The sequence below is a fragment of the Lactuca saligna genome, chromosome 9 (assembly GCF_052625555.1).
Source record: "Lactuca saligna cultivar CGN05327 chromosome 9, ASM5262555v1, whole genome shotgun sequence".
Lineage (NCBI taxonomy): Eukaryota > Viridiplantae > Streptophyta > Magnoliopsida > Asterales > Asteraceae > Lactuca > Lactuca saligna.
Genome location: NC_136425.1, coordinates 154,245,029 through 154,260,000, shown reverse-complemented (window position 1 = coordinate 154,260,000; position 14,972 = coordinate 154,245,029). Strand labels below are relative to the sequence as shown.

Sequence of the window (14,972 nt, the reverse complement as noted above, 5' to 3'; positions counted from 1 at the left end):
AAGGTAGCGACTTCAAAAGTCGTTAGAAATGGCTTCAACATTGATGGTTGGGATGCGAGTGTGGGTGAGAGAGTTGGCTAGAGATGGTGATATGTGGGAGAGAAGGTTCGTCAGAGGGCGGAGACGGTGATGGTGGTCGGTGACGGGCCGACAAATTGTCTTTCCTTTTCCCTCTCATTGAGTGTGTGTGTTTTTCTGAGTAACACAATGAAATTAGGGAAAGTGAAGGCGACCCTTTATTTTTTTTTTTAAATTGATAATAATAATAAAAAGCATTAAATTAATTGAAAAATAAAAGCATAAGGGTATTATGATCATTTCAGTTTTGAAACAGACTAAGTTCACGAAAGAATCGTATTTCGGAAATAAAGCATACAATGTTAAACCAAATAAAGGACGGTCCAAGTTAAATTATATATATATATATATATATATATATATATATATATATATATATATATATATATATATATATATATATATATATATTCGCATTGTTTGTGTAGTACAAAAAAGGAAGTTAAGAATTAAGATAAAATATAGAAACAAAAAAGAAAAGAGTACAATTAGCAAAATCACATGTACCACAACGGTTAAAGGTAGTACAATGCATCTTTGATGAGTAGTACATATGTCAACGACTTCTTGTACTTTTGACTCATAAATATGTATAAATAAACATATAAACTCATACCCAACCTATGAGAGAGATGCGGATATTCAGAGAACTTAAAACATCATTGAGTGCAGCGTTGATAAATCTCACCTGTAAATCACAGTGTTTCGTCAACCCTGCACTCAATTATGTTTTGAGTTCTTTTCTGATAACTGTACATTAAAGTTGATGGCACCTCTCCTAATTCTACCGGTATGTTTATTCTTTTTAATGATAGTACTTCATTTTGTTAAGAAAAATTCTATTTCGAAGATTACATTGTAGAAATCGAAAGAAACAAAAATGACACAAGTATCGTTACTAGGGTGGACACCTTCTAACGGAGGAGATGAAAAATGATGAAGAATTATGCTTATCTGAGTTATGATGAGTCCAATATGATTAAAATACTTTATATCGTCAATTTGTTTGACAATGTCAATTTATCTTTATTCATCTTTTAAGTATACTCAATAGACGACTAAACGATTTTTTAGGTTCTTGTTACTTAATGTGTTGATTTCAATTGGGTAAGGTAAACTAGTATTGAACTCTACGTGAGGTCCATTGCGAGTTTGCGAATTGCGACATCCAATGTTTATACACCCATTTATGTTTATACACCCACTTTAGCATCCATATAATGAGAACCCAAACATAAAGTATAAAGTATTTGGACCTTCGTCGATCATTAAAACATGTTTACTTATGTTTACTATGTTCTTTCACCGAGTAACGTATATATTCAAGAATTGTCATTAATTTTTGAAAAAAAAAATGATTTGAGCAAATAGTAGATATAATCTTTTTTTTTTAAAGATATCATTTCGACTTGATCTAAAAGTGTTTTACCTAATCAGGTAGGAAAATATATATATATATATATATATATATATATATATATATATATATATATATATATATATATATATATATAATAAATAAAAAATAAAAACATCATAAATGGTCTTTGTGGTTTCCACGGATCTAAAGTTTAGTCCCGGTGGTTTAAAAACATCATAGATGGTCTCTATGTTTTCAAAACTTTTGATAATTAATCATTTTGCTAACTATGTTAAGTTTCGTTCGTTAACAGAATGACATTTTCGTCATTTAACAATTACATGGACCATTAATGATGTTTTTACTTATTTAAAAAATATATATAAAATAATAAAATAATATGCAAAAGGTCTCTCTCTCTCTCTCTCTCTCTCTCCACCACTAGTCCAACACCAAGCCATCGTCATGTTCTGTTTATTCAAATGTGACTGAAAGGAAGAGAACGATGGGGCCTTTGATTTTTCACCAAGTTTGGTTCGGTTTTTTTGCTCCATGAATGTTCTTTAAATCAATTTTTTGCCATCGAAAGGTTTACTCATATTTTGAGGATGAAGATGAAGATTTGAACTTCAATTTTGAGGTTGAAGATAGTGGTGGGAGGTAGATAGTGGTGGGGATGGGAGGTTGATGATCTGATGTCGTCGGAACTAGAAATTAACTTGATAAAGCAAGTATACGAGTAAGTAAGATCCACGGAAATCCATTTGTTCTTCACAATTATTGTTACAACTTGATTCATGTTTCTAGGTTTTGATTCGATCGTGAAATCCATATGTTCTTCAAGATTTGAAGAATTGACCTTCATTGTTTGCGGTTATTCAGAGAAAGAAATGTTTACCAATATTATGGTTAAAAATGATAACCTCCATGGCAGGCGGTGTTTTTTGAATCAAAATCATGAAATCCACAGGTCACCATCGCTACAAACCCTATCTCTGCAAATCCGAAGATAACCTCCATGACAGGCGGCACTGCAAAGCTTTTATCTCAACAAAACCCTGAAAACGAAATGAAATTTTTTGAACTTTGTCTCTGTCTACCTCCACCTCGATTCAGAAGCATTAATTGCCATATATACAACAACACTATCATCTTCTTGAAATCTCCAATCGATTTTTCTTTGAATCGATTTTTGATCTAGAAGGCTTGACCTTCAGAAATCGAGTTTTGAACTGATTTCTATTCTTCAGGACTCTATGGAAGGAGATGAAATGTGGAGTTTAGTTATAGAGCAAAATCGGAGGTCCAAGAACACGTAGATCCAAAAATAGAGATCCAAAAAAAGGAATTTTTTAGAAGAAATAAAGAAATTTGTATGGATATATATATTCTTGTGAGTTTCAAAATTAGATTCCAAGAAATTTGTTGTTGTTGTGTTTGTTATGTTTCTTTCCCTCTTCTTCTTCTTCCATTCCGATTGTTGTTGTTGGGCTTGTTTGAAATTGTTCTTGAGATGGCACTGACCAACAAACACATACGTAACTTTGATTTGTTTTTTGATTTTAGATTGTTGTTGTTAGGTTTGCTTGAAATGGTTAATTAAGGAAAATGGTTTAAATATAGAAGAAATATTAGAGAGAGAGATCCCTTTTGTATATTATTTTTTTCCTTTTTTTAAATAAGTAAAAACATCATAAATGGTCCCTATGGTCATAAAATGACGAATATATCCTTCAGTTAACGGACAAAACTTAACAGAGTTATTAATAATGACCAATCCTCAAAAGTTTTGAAAACACATGGACCATCTATGATGTTTTTAAACCACGGGAACTAAACTTCAGATCTGAGGAAACCACAGGGACCATTTATGATGTTTTTCAAAAAAAAAAAAATAGTGATCTTTCAATTTTTTTGGTAAAAGATGTAAGTTTGTAAAAGAAAAACTAATTTTAAGGCAAATTTATTTATATAAAAAAAACTTTTGACAAAATTCGTAATAAAGTTAAAATATTAAACGAAAATTGTGAAAATAAAAGTTGACTTGTAACCTACCTGGTATGGCACATGAAAAGCATGAAAAATAATTTTGTTACGTTACTATTTAACAGAAGAAAATGCATTTGTTAGTCATTTGAAAACAATTGATGTTCGTTTCCAAAAAAACAATGTTAACCATTAACTCAAAAGGTTGATCTACATCGGGTTTTATCCAATTAAAGTTTCAGAAAAGTTTACAACAGATTGCACCTAAGGCCATGAATCAAATAAGTTGGAGAAACTTTAGATTGGGTTCCTTTTTAACACGTGCTATATACGAGCAATGATATGTTACCATAAACCGTCGACCTTAAAAATTCAAAAGCATAACTATTATAACTGATATTTTTTTTTCTATTAAATTAATAGATTAAGAAATAGTTACAATTGTTATTTACTCTTTTGGATTAGTTAAGCAACTTCAGTCTTCAGCTTTGATGAAATAATAAGCCAACCAGTCTCAGGGTGGATTTGAAACATCATTGAGTGCAGCGTTGACTAATCTCTGCTAAGAGTTTACTCAACACTGCACTCAGTTACGTTTTGACTTCTTTTCCGATGAATTTTCATGTATTTTTATTTATTGTTTCTTACAACATAACAATATCATGTAGTACTTTGTTTTTCTTTTTTTAATTCATGAGGATTATTATTACATTACATTGTAGAATTCAAAAAGAACAAAAATGACATGAATATGTTTTTATAGTGAGGGATTGCACCTTTTTTTTTTTATGGAGCCATGAGGCCTTCAATTGTATAGAAAAGAGACTCCACCAAATCGGTTTTAAATAAAATATTTTGCAATGTGTTCATCACATCATACTCCGGATCAAGTTTCCTCTGCCAACTCTGCATCAAAATATAAACCACATAATTCCAAACATATATATTTTATTATTATTATTTATATTTCTTTTACTAAAGAAAAATTACCTCCAAAACTAAAGTGGTGACAATCACAGTGCAAACATTCCCATCAATATTAACTCTATGCCTCCTAACTTGCTCAAGCAACTGTTGCATACATTGTGCAGGATTTAACAACTCACCCTCCCCACAACTCCATGACACAAACGATTTCTCAACATCCTGTATTGCATCACACTGTTGTAACTTGTACTTTCCTTCCCAAATGTACAAGTAACCAATGCATACAATTAACAATTAACAATAACAAAAAATCTTTAATAATACCTTAATGAAAGCTGTGGGATTCGGGCAGTTTTGATGTTTTGAAAATTTAAGTGTATGTTCTGCAGCAGCACGTCCATCTTGAAGAGCAACAGCTTTAAAAAACTCAATCAGATTTAATCTATCTTTTTTACAAAGTTCAGCAGTCATACCAACATCAAGGAAAATTACATGAGGCTTTGATTTAAAAAGCCCAGTATCTGATGCTTTTCCCTGAGTTACCCTTACTAGAATATTCCCTGGATGCATGTCTGCATGGATAAAGTTGTCAACCAAAAGCATCTTTAGAAGAGCATGAGTTCCAATATGAGCAAGCCCGGTTTTAATTCCAACATTTCCATCAAGTGCATCAACATAATGCAATATATTTTCACCATGTTCAAAAGTTTCCACTAAAATAGCAGGATGTACAAGTGGATATAAAGGTCTAGGAAATGACACGTCTTTCCATCTTCTGAAATTGTAAATAAATCGACTTAAATGAGCAGCTTCTCTTGCAAGATCAACTTGTGACATCATAAAAACAGCAAACTGTTGTATGCTTTCATCGAGTCTTAACCAGTTTAAATTCGGGAGAAAAGATGACACTTTTGCAAACAAATTTAAAATTATGAAATCCCTTCTGATTCTTTCACTAACTCCTGGATGTCTAACTTTAACAGCAACAAGAATGGGTTTGATTTTTTGTCCAGGGTGGCGAAACTTTAAGGTTGCTCTATGAACTTGTGCTATGCTTCCGGAAGCTACCGGATCTTCCTCAAAGTTTTCAAATATTTCAAATAATCGACGCCCGAATGCTTTTTCGATAGTGTTCTTTGTGTGTGCATAGGTATGAGCTGGAGCATTTGTTTGAAGCTCTGTGAGTTTTATGCAAAGATCATTAGGGAAAAGATCGGGTCTTGAAGCAGCCCATTGACCCCATTTGATGAACGCGGGTCCCGCTTTTTCTAAAGTGTGGTGGACGCATTGTAGCCATGTCAGACGAAATTTAGGTCCAAAGGAATCAGCAAAAGGAGCCATGGCTATGCATGGTGTGAAGAGGAAAGCTAAGTATATTGCTCTAAGACATAAGAGTATGAGTTCTATAAGAGAGAAGACGAATGAGGTTAAGTAAACATGTCCATCTTGTGTGAAAGTGAAAAGATCATTTTTGTAAAACCCTTCTGCTTCTGCTAATGTTCTTTGTTTCCATGTGAGTTCTCCTACTAAAAAGGCTAAAATTCCAGGAGCAATGAGTTGGGATCTAGTTAAAGCAAAGCTTATAGCACATGTGATTCTATTCATTGGTTGGATTGGCACATTGTAGGTATAGATTTGGGAAAACCTTTTCCATGCCATTTGAGCATGGTGTGAGACTTTACTACTTGTTGATATGAAATAGAATCTTTGAAAATTTCTACAACTCCATAAACTTTTCTTTGATTCATAACAAGAAAGGCCTCTGTTGAGAACCTTATGTTGTGAATAGAGTCTATAGGAGTGGCGAAAGGCAACTGTTAATTGGAGTGTATGATTATTAGCTTTAATTGGAAGAAGGGAATTTGCTGCCCTTCTAATGCTGGAAACTGCTAACAACCTGCATAAAGTTAATTAAACACCTTTATATCATGTGAATTATGTGACATTGTATGATCAAAATGATGAATAGAAGGTCAACAACTACAATCCTGACTTCTAAGGTTCTTGATTAAAATCATAGAGTCTACCAAGGAGTATAAACTTATAATACCAAATACGTGCTAAGATTATGCGCTTACACTAGACAATAGGCGATTACAACGCAGTCAATCAAGATGCCACAACAATCGAGATATGCATATCAGCATATGACTTCTTATTGACACGGTTCTTAAATTAATCGATAGTAGTTGAATAATTAATAGAGATTTTGCATAGAAAGCATTGAGCGAACAAACATCATTACATCAAAAGAAAAGGAACGATTACGATGCAAAGTAATAAGTTGATTGTCACGTACCTTGAGAAGGCCATGTAAATCAGATGAAAATCGGTGTAGGTAAAAGAGGATATATGCCGGCATTTTCACCAGCTGCAAAATCGAATCATCTTCGTTGTTGCTGTCTCCGTGGCCGTCTCCGGCGGTCAAACATGACGGTCCGATGATTTTGTTGTGTAGAAGCGATTGAGAAACGGAGGTTGATTGTGGAGGCGACGACTGCGGGTTCGTCGGATTCGTACCACTGGTAAAACAAAAGGGTTGCGGAGATGTGCCCGCTTGATAATAATAATTTTACACAAATCTTCATAAATTGTCCTTCTGGTTTTCTAAAATATCAGTTTTAATGCCCAGTTTTTTTCGATCTCATTAAAGATCCATATAGTTTTAATTTCTATCATGTTGACTATAAAGTATGATTGAATGCTACTAATTTAATGGTACATCTTAATTTAATTAAAATTTATTTTAATAGTTATAGTTTTTGTTTTATATTACTTAATTTCAAGGATGTCTATATACATCCATTTTGCGTATCAAGGAGATAAATGAGGATAAAAGATAAATACTAGGAACTAAATTTTGGAATAGTTTGAGACTTTTTAATAAAATGCTTACGAAAACTTGTGCTCTAGATAGTATCATAATTGTTGGTATATTATTTACCTCTACAAAGGTCAGGTTATTTTCCCTATTTTATGGTTGACTATGCGGCAATTTGTTAAACGCAATTTTTTGAACGGCTAAATTATTGACAATAAAGGTGTCATATATATAGTTTTCCCTTATTAGTTTGTGGAAAGGTGATTTGGTTTGAAAATAGATGAAAATTAGCTAATAAAATAATAGTGTTTGATAAAAACTTATTGTCATTACAATTTTAAAATAACATAACAATACAATTTCAAGAAATAAGCATATTTATAAAAGTAGCTTAGATGATCTCACAATTTATATGCACCAAATACACAATTTATGTTTGAAATCTAATCAAATATTTGACATTTGTTCGATAATAATAATAATTAAGGTTGTCAAAATTGGATCGTTTTCTACTTTGTAAAACCTACCAAAAACAGTTTGAACCATAAAAAATTATCCAAGTATGATGAGGCTAAATTTACCTAGGTTGGATGATTGCAAGTTTAACAACTTTGGTTAATATTAATACTAGATTTGGTCATCACCTCCATATAAATATTATATGGTTAATGGATGCAATGAAATTCATATTCTATTCCAAAACATAACCTAACATCCATGAGGCCAAGCATTATCTTATTTGGGCATGGATTATAGATTTAAAAAACCAAAGGCAATTTGCAAACTTTGAAATTATAAACCAAATACTAAACAAAGTATATGATCCCACAACATGGGCATAGACTGAAAATTCAAACATTAACTAAAAAAAAAACAGTCTATTCTACCTTCCATGTTTCAGATTCAAAGAAAAAACCAGGTATGCATGCAGGGTTTCTTCTTTCAAGTTTGGATCCTTTCATAGAAATAGAGGTATGCCATGTCTTTTGGAGGGTCTTTAGAAACACCCACTTTATCATCATTAAAAATCACCCATCTTCCTTCTTTGTACACGTGTGCTACATAATGCCCACACTGTGTGTTGCTGCCTATGTGGCTCACTAGCCCAATCAGTCTATATTCTGCACACACACACACACACAAATTAAAAATTAAAAAACATAAACAAATTTCCCTATACGCAACAAAAATATTCAACATCTTAAATAAACTTACTTCCATTTCCATCTGGTAATGTGGGGTCCACAGTAGTAGTTGTGGGTCCACTGCTTGATGTGGCATCCATATCCGTGGGCCCAGATGAAGCAGGGGGGTTAAAAATCCAATCTGTTGCTTTCTCAATATCACCACCCTGTGAATCAATGAACTATTAAATAAAACTAATATTTTTCCATTTATTAATATTTTTTTTAAATGTGTCGGATATTTACCGATGCCTTTAAAGCCTTCTTAGCTACTTCCTCTTCAAAGCCAAACGAAACCAACATAGCAATCTTTGATGGATCAACATCATTGTTTCCCGCCTCTTTCTGAATCGGAGCATCAATATCTGAAAAAAGGGCAAAACGGTAATTATAAAAATACCAAGAGGGTGAAATTGTCAAAAGTAAAAAGTAAAAACCTGGATCATCCATGTGGGAAAGCAACCAATTCATGGCCTCTTCTACACCAACATTTGATGTATTAATTGCAGCCTTTTGACAATGCAGATGATTAAATCCCATTCCAGCAAGTTGAGACACAATATCTTCATTTGCTAAAACCTTTGTTGACTCTTCCTGTCCTCCAGGACCTATTTTTTATTATTACATCACAATATTTATTTTTTATTTTTTTTTTTTAGAAACAAATTTATATTTTTATGTGTAAAGAAATGATACCATCTTCAGGTAACAACTCTTCCCCTGGTTGTAAGCCTTTGCTTCTCATGTGGCTGATATCGATGATGTCATCAGCATCTATGTAAACATCTGCAACAACCCAATTCAAATAAATTATCCCCAAAAAAAAAAAAAATCAAGAGAGAAAAAGTATATGGATTAAGTTACAAAAATGGTCCCTGTGCTTTCAGATTTATATAAAAAAATAAAAAATTACAAGGTTTTGGATTAATTTAAAATTGAAATGAGGAGGAAAATTGAAAAGGGTTTCGGATATGGACTAAACAGGGTAGAAATCAGAAATCCGAAAACACAGGGACCATTTTGTAATTTGCATATATTTATAGTTTTATACCAAGCTTTTTAGGCACCCAACCAGCTTCCATTACAAATTTCCTCATATGGAGCACCAGATAATCAGGGAATGAAGTAAGACCTGCGGTTCTATAAACAAAAAACAAAAAGTTTATACTTTTTTATAAATATAAAAAATTATACTATTTTTAAAAAAATAATAATAATAATAATAAACTTACTTGATTGCTGTTGTCCTAGTATTTAATGCAGTACTAAAGAAACCTTGAACATCTTCAGGTGAAGAAAAGCTATCCAAACATTCACTTAATGGCACCCTTGGGCGCACAATTTCTTCTGAAGACCTGAAAAATAAAATGTCTTAATGAAAAAAAGGTTGGAATTTTTTTTAAAACAAAAATAAATAACAATAATAATAAGAAGAAGAAGAAGAGGAGGAAAAGAACCCAAACTATCTTACAATTTCTCCCCCTTTGCCTCTTTTTGAGCCTTCAATTTCTGAAACTCTTCCAGTTCCTCTGAAATATTAATTAATAGCAAATAGAAGAAATTAAAGAAAATATAGTTTTTGTAAAATTTGTAGTGAAAAAAAAAAAAAAACTCACTTTTGTTAGTAGCTTTATCAAGTGGAATATTCAAGGAAAGAATATAGTCATGCCTTTTGTTGTAAGCAACTTTTCCAGAAGGACATTGTAATCTCTCTTCAATACCGAATTTGAAGCTTCTAGAAGGATCCAAATTAGGGTTTCCAGAATGAATTCGCTCAACTTGCTCTATCAAATGTAGAAAAAACTCCAGTGCATCCTGTACATCATTTATATATTAAAAAAAAAAAAGTTTATATAATTAAGTAAAAACAAACATTCTGTTTATAAAAATTAATTATTAAACTTACCTGTTGACGCATGGTTGAAAATTCAGGATGACTGGCTGCAATTACTGCCTTGAACATTCTGGGCCGAATCCCTTCTTGTTTCTTTTAAAAATAAAAAAATAAAACAATTTTCATCAAAAGAAATTCAATTTTCATCAAAAGAAATTATAAATCAAGTTAGAAACTTACAGAATTTGGAGATGAGTCCACATCATTATTCTGGAGGATAAACATTTCATGGTTAAAAAATATATAATAAATGTAAAAATTGAAATAAAGTTGAGTTTCAATTTCCAACTCACCTGCACAGCTGGCATGGAATATTTACCAGAAAGCAAACCATTAGCAAGTTTTGTTCTGCCAAAAAAAAAATCAAAACCATTTAATATTATTAATTAACATATGATTTTCTTTTTTAATTGTCTGTTTGATATAAATATAAATATAAATACTTACAACTGCATATTCAAGTCTACAGTTGGATCAGCAGGAGCATTATCAAACGCCATTTTCAAATTTTGGTTCTTGTAGTATCTGTGTAGTTGAATAATTAATTATGCAAACTTCTCAAAATGTCAATAAAATAAATAAATAAAGTATACAAACCTTGAGCAAAACGAATGAGTTGAGAAAACAACTTGCATAGTTGAAGCCAAATAACAACTGCATGGAATAACATTATGAAACCACAAAAAATATGAAAAATGAATGAACTTTTTTATTAAAAAAAAAAAAACAAAATGATTTCAAGAAACAAAAAAATTACCTATTTCCAAGATTCACAAGCCCTGTGTATCCAGGTCCATAAATCGGTTCAACTTCTTGACCACTTTCTTGAATCCGATTCCAGTCAAAGTTTGTATTCTGGTCAAGTTCCTTTTCAGCTGTTGTCATTTCTGTCTGAATTTTTTTTATTTTTTTGAAAAATAAAAGTCAGATATCATTATCAACATGTATGTCATTATTACATCTTAGATTGAAGGATATTTACCTTTTGCAATGAGGAAAAATCAATGCCAAAAAATGCCAAATGTTCAGCCAAAAGAGGATCAGTAACACTTTCATCCTCCGGATAAGAAAAAACATCTGAGCTGCCAAAGTGTCAAACTCATAATTATATTCGAAAAAAGATAAAAGTTCAAAGGGTAAAACGGTAAAAAACACACAAACAAGATAATATTACTATTACCTGCTCCTTCAAGATCAGAAGTTATTGTCCCAAGCTTTACAGCAAGAGGATAATGAGTTTCATTGTAATGATCAATGGCATGATTATTTCCACCACTTCCATCCCATAATTTCCTCCCACATAAAATCATTCCATCACTCAAATTCAACCAAAGATTTTCAGTCTTGTCACACTTTGCACATTTCCATCCAGATGGAGGAACAATGACACCATTTTCTATCTGTTTTAATGTCAATGCATGTTCACTTATTTGCTTCTTATCAGCTGTCCATGATGCAAGCTGTTCCTTCCTTTCAGCACCTTCAGCAATCAAAATTGCATCAACTGCCAATCTTACCTGTATACATTGCAGAAATGGTGATGAAAAAGAACACAGAAATGAAGAAAGAGGTAAAAGAGTGAAGGGAAAACACTCAAAAACAGGCAAAAACCTTTTCAGGTAATTGCACTGATGGAAAGGGGAGAGTTGCATAGTCTGGGAGAATTATTATGTTGTAAGTTTCGTCATATTCAGGTTCTTGGTTATCAAATCCACCATCAACACCTACAAAAAGAAGTGAAGTCACAATCGTTAGAACAAAATGATTTTAGTGAAATTACAGAAGATGTGGGATGAAATATACCTATAGCCAAGAGTGTAGGTTTCTTCAAAGGTCTATCTTCAGGGATTGCTTTCTTTGTTTGTTTTATATGGAGATAAACCGGGTTACCAGTTTTCTCAAAGTTCCAGCCAACGTAATCCTTTCCAAATGCAAGAAACGTGTTCATGTCCACAAACAATCCACCTTCGGATTTCTGAAGAAGAATATGAGAGAGATAAGGAGTCCAAATTCCAAACAAACATAACGCATTTGCATTTGAAAATAGTTATGTTTGACATCTGAAAATCAAAATGTAGTTCTACCAAAAAATCAACGAGCACATTCTAGGAGTGAATCGCGGAATCGTTCGAGAGAATAAATTACGCACATATACAAGAAATGCATACTGTGATTCTAACCCTTAGTAGTAGTAAATAAATCGGATTACACAACCTAAAATTTTCCCTAAAATTACACGCAAAACCCTATTTCATCCGGCTTTCTTAAACCCCATTTCACATCGCTTCTCATAGACAAACTAAGAAAGGGAAGAAACGGAAGGAATGATCGGAAAAAGGAATACTCACCGGAGTATCGAAACTGATGCAGCATTCCTGCTTGTATATGCGATTGGTAGGCTCCGGAATACGGACCTTTGCCAGATTCATCCGGAGAACTTCCATCTCCTACAATTTCTTTCAAAATGGTGACTCCTACTGTTTAGATGATAGTTCTAATGGATTGAATAAAAGAGAGAAGGAAGAGAAGTCTGTGTATTCGATGCCCTAGCAATATAGAAGCGACTCTGCGCCGAAAAGGGTACCTCTGTGTTTGCGTTTTCTTGGAAAGCAGTCCTTCCTGCTCAATTTCTACACGCCAAAATAAAGCATCGAACTTCTTGTTTTTTTTTTTTTTTTCACTGTAGGCCCCTTACTTGAACATCTTGCACTTCGGACCTTATTATTTTGTTAATATTTTAACTTTAGGCCCCTTATTTGAACATCTTGCACTTCCGACCTTATTATTTTGTTAATATTTTAAACCACATGTGAGTAATGAGTTTTAGACCTAAGAGCATTCATAATGGTGAGTTTAATGAGCAAATTGAACGAGATGGTAAGTCTAGCTATCATTCAATTGATGAAACTTTATCATTGTAAGATATCACTTTGACATTTAATGGATTTGGAGTTTGCTGATTGTTGAACTTTTCAATAGAAAAATGTAAGTTTTCTAAATCTTGAATAAATACTATAAGCTAGCTTTTGTTATGTTCTACTGAAGTTTATAGAATTCAAAGCATTGTAAGAAAAAATAATAGAGTTGTATGAAATGTAAAAATGTGATATTGGCAATCCATTGAACTCTATGAAGTTCGATACATTATAGATGCCCTAAATGAGAGTTGGCTAGCCTTTTGATTTGCCCATTTTACTTATTTGAAGGTATAATTTTTGGTAACATTTGTTTGAATGGTGTCAGTTAGTGATGTGGATGTTTGTTTGCATCTTCAACCTAATTTAAATAACGAGGCTTCAATTTGTAACTTGATCGCATGTTTATTTTTTCTTCTTCTTTTTGGCTTCATCATCTGCATCTAGCTTCTGAAGCATAACAGAGATCATTTCAACATATTTTCTTCACAATCTTTAACACCTCCAAAATTAGTAAAAGATATAACCAAAACTTTTCTTATGTTTATGACTTGGGGCGTACAAACCAAGCCTTAACCTAACCAGGTGTTACATGCCAATATGTCAAAAACTTTATATATATATATATATATATATATATATATATATATATATATATATATATATATATATATATATATCAAATTTTATCATGACATCTTAAAGTCACTGCTAATTTTTAACTCTTGCAACTATGGAAAATAATAACCATAGTAAGGTACGTAAAACTTTTAAGCAAGTAGCATATCTTTTGTTGTATGTATCTTGCAACTACATTAAACTAGGAATACTTTGCACATGCGTTCATCGGTGGTTGATCGTGTAACGTCAAAGAAAAAGACCACTTAATAAGACGCCTATTCGATCTAATAGTCGAACGAGGTACGAACTAGTGCTAGCTCGGGCATGGTAACAAAGTTCCTCGCAAACCTCGTAGTGGATGTAACGCCATAAATTTTTGACACGGTAAGGTTAAGCAGTTGGTGAGCTGCAAATGAGGCTATAAGTGTCCTTATATAGGCCCCACCCCCGGGGATTTAGGGTTTCTCCTCACAGCATCTACTCGGCGAGCCGACTCTCGGACTCGTCGAGTAGGTCACTAATCCCATGTGGCCGCACACGACTCTACTCAACGAGTTATAGCGCCAACTCGCCAAGTTTCTCGTTAGATCTCAAATGAATAAATAAATAAATATTATAGTTGAGAATCCGGTTGTTACAGTTCTCCCCCACTAGAATCAGACTTCGTCCTCGAAGTCATGCTCTGGAATAGCTCTGGGTATTGCTCTCTCATCTCAGATTCTGGCTCCCAAGTCAACTCGGACCCTCTCTGATATTGCCACTGAACATGAACCAAGGGCACCTCCATGTTTCTCAGAACCTTCACCTTTCGGTCCAAGATCGCAATTGGCCTCTCGATATAAATCAGGCCCGCATCCACCTAAATGTCTTCTAACGGTACCACTGTCATCTCATCGGCTACACACTTCCTCAGCTGAGACACATGGAAGGTGTTATGGATCTGACTCAACTCTGCAAGTAGCTCGAACCGGTATGTTACCTTACCCACTCTAGCGGTCACTCTGAAAAGACCGATGTATCGAGGCCCCAACTTGCCTCGTTTCCTTAATCGAATCACCCTTTTCCATGGGGATACCTTCATGAGAACAAAATCTCCGACCTATAACTCTATCTCGGATCGTCTCCTGTCTGCGTAACTCTTCTGGAGACTCTGGGTCGTCAATAACCTCTGTCTGACCTGTTGGAT

At 33.2% G+C, this 14,972-nt stretch overlaps 2 protein-coding genes and 1 long non-coding RNA gene across 5 annotated transcripts; 1 reads left to right on the top strand and 2 right to left on the bottom strand.

The window, feature by feature from the left end:
- Positions 1 to 717: 717 nt before the first annotated feature.
- Positions 718 to 1,278, top strand: LOC145017560 (uncharacterized). The gene is made up of 2 exons (XR_013666569.1): positions 718 to 868; positions 981 to 1,278. It is a non-coding gene; the product is annotated as an uncharacterized LOC145017560 (long non-coding RNA).
- Positions 1,279 to 1,782: 504 nt separating this feature from the next.
- On the bottom strand, positions 1,783 to 6,901 carry LOC145014798 (uncharacterized). Of its 3 annotated transcripts, none has more exons than XM_078973239.1 (5): positions 6,651 to 6,901; positions 4,676 to 6,248; positions 4,415 to 4,570; positions 4,201 to 4,330; positions 1,783 to 2,692 (listed from the first exon to the last, which is right to left on the bottom strand). In XM_078973239.1, the coding sequence occupies exons 1-4, from the start codon at positions 6,662 to 6,664 to the stop codon at positions 4,211 to 4,213; spliced, it is 1,863 nt and encodes a 620-aa protein (XP_078829365.1). In that variant the 5' UTR covers positions 6,665 to 6,901; the 3' UTR covers positions 1,783 to 2,692; positions 4,201 to 4,210. The 3 variants fall into 3 exon arrangements, with proteins under 3 accessions (XP_078829365.1, XP_078829366.1, XP_078829364.1); XM_078973240.1 differs by having other exon boundaries at positions 1,783 to 2,496; XM_078973238.1 differs by lacking the exon at positions 1,783 to 2,692 and having other exon boundaries at positions 4,090 to 4,330.
- Positions 6,902 to 7,929: 1,028 nt separating this feature from the next.
- Positions 7,930 to 12,881, bottom strand: UBP14 (ubiquitin-specific protease 14). The gene is made up of 20 exons (XM_078973765.1): positions 12,599 to 12,881; positions 12,054 to 12,225; positions 11,862 to 11,974; positions 11,431 to 11,767; positions 11,233 to 11,327; positions 11,008 to 11,141; positions 10,848 to 10,904; positions 10,698 to 10,775; positions 10,544 to 10,598; positions 10,431 to 10,460; positions 10,263 to 10,343; positions 9,973 to 10,171; positions 9,828 to 9,885; positions 9,589 to 9,711; positions 9,408 to 9,496; positions 9,053 to 9,142; positions 8,794 to 8,964; positions 8,603 to 8,721; positions 8,388 to 8,523; positions 7,930 to 8,293 (listed from the first exon to the last, which is right to left on the bottom strand). The coding sequence occupies exons 1-20, from the start codon at positions 12,692 to 12,694 to the stop codon at positions 8,115 to 8,117; spliced, it is 2,412 nt and encodes an 803-aa protein (XP_078829891.1). The 5' UTR covers positions 12,695 to 12,881; the 3' UTR covers positions 7,930 to 8,114.
- Positions 12,882 to 14,972: the final 2,091 nt, after the last annotated feature.

Bases quoted from the DNA above. Each gene is read 5' to 3' on its own strand.
- LOC145014798 (XM_078973239.1), bottom strand. The intron at 4,571-4,675 runs GTATTATTAAAG...GATGCAATACAG, and splicing joins ATCCCACAGCTTTCATTAAG to GATGTTGAGAAATCGTTTGT. The intron at 4,331-4,414 runs GTAATTTTTCTT...ATTTTGATGCAG, and splicing joins TCACCACTTTAGTTTTGGAG to AGTTGGCAGAGGAAACTTGA.
- UBP14 (XM_078973765.1), bottom strand. From the start codon at position 12,694: ATGGAAGTTCTCCGGATGAATCTGGCAAAGGTCCGTATTCCGGAGCCT. The intron at 11,142-11,232 runs GTAAATATCCTT...AAAAAAATTCAG, and splicing joins ATTTTTCCTCATTGCAAAAG to ACAGAAATGACAACAGCTGA. The intron at 9,712-9,827 runs GTAAGATAGTTT...TTTATTTTTCAG, and splicing joins GAGGCAAAGGGGGAGAAATT to GTCTTCAGAAGAAATTGTGC.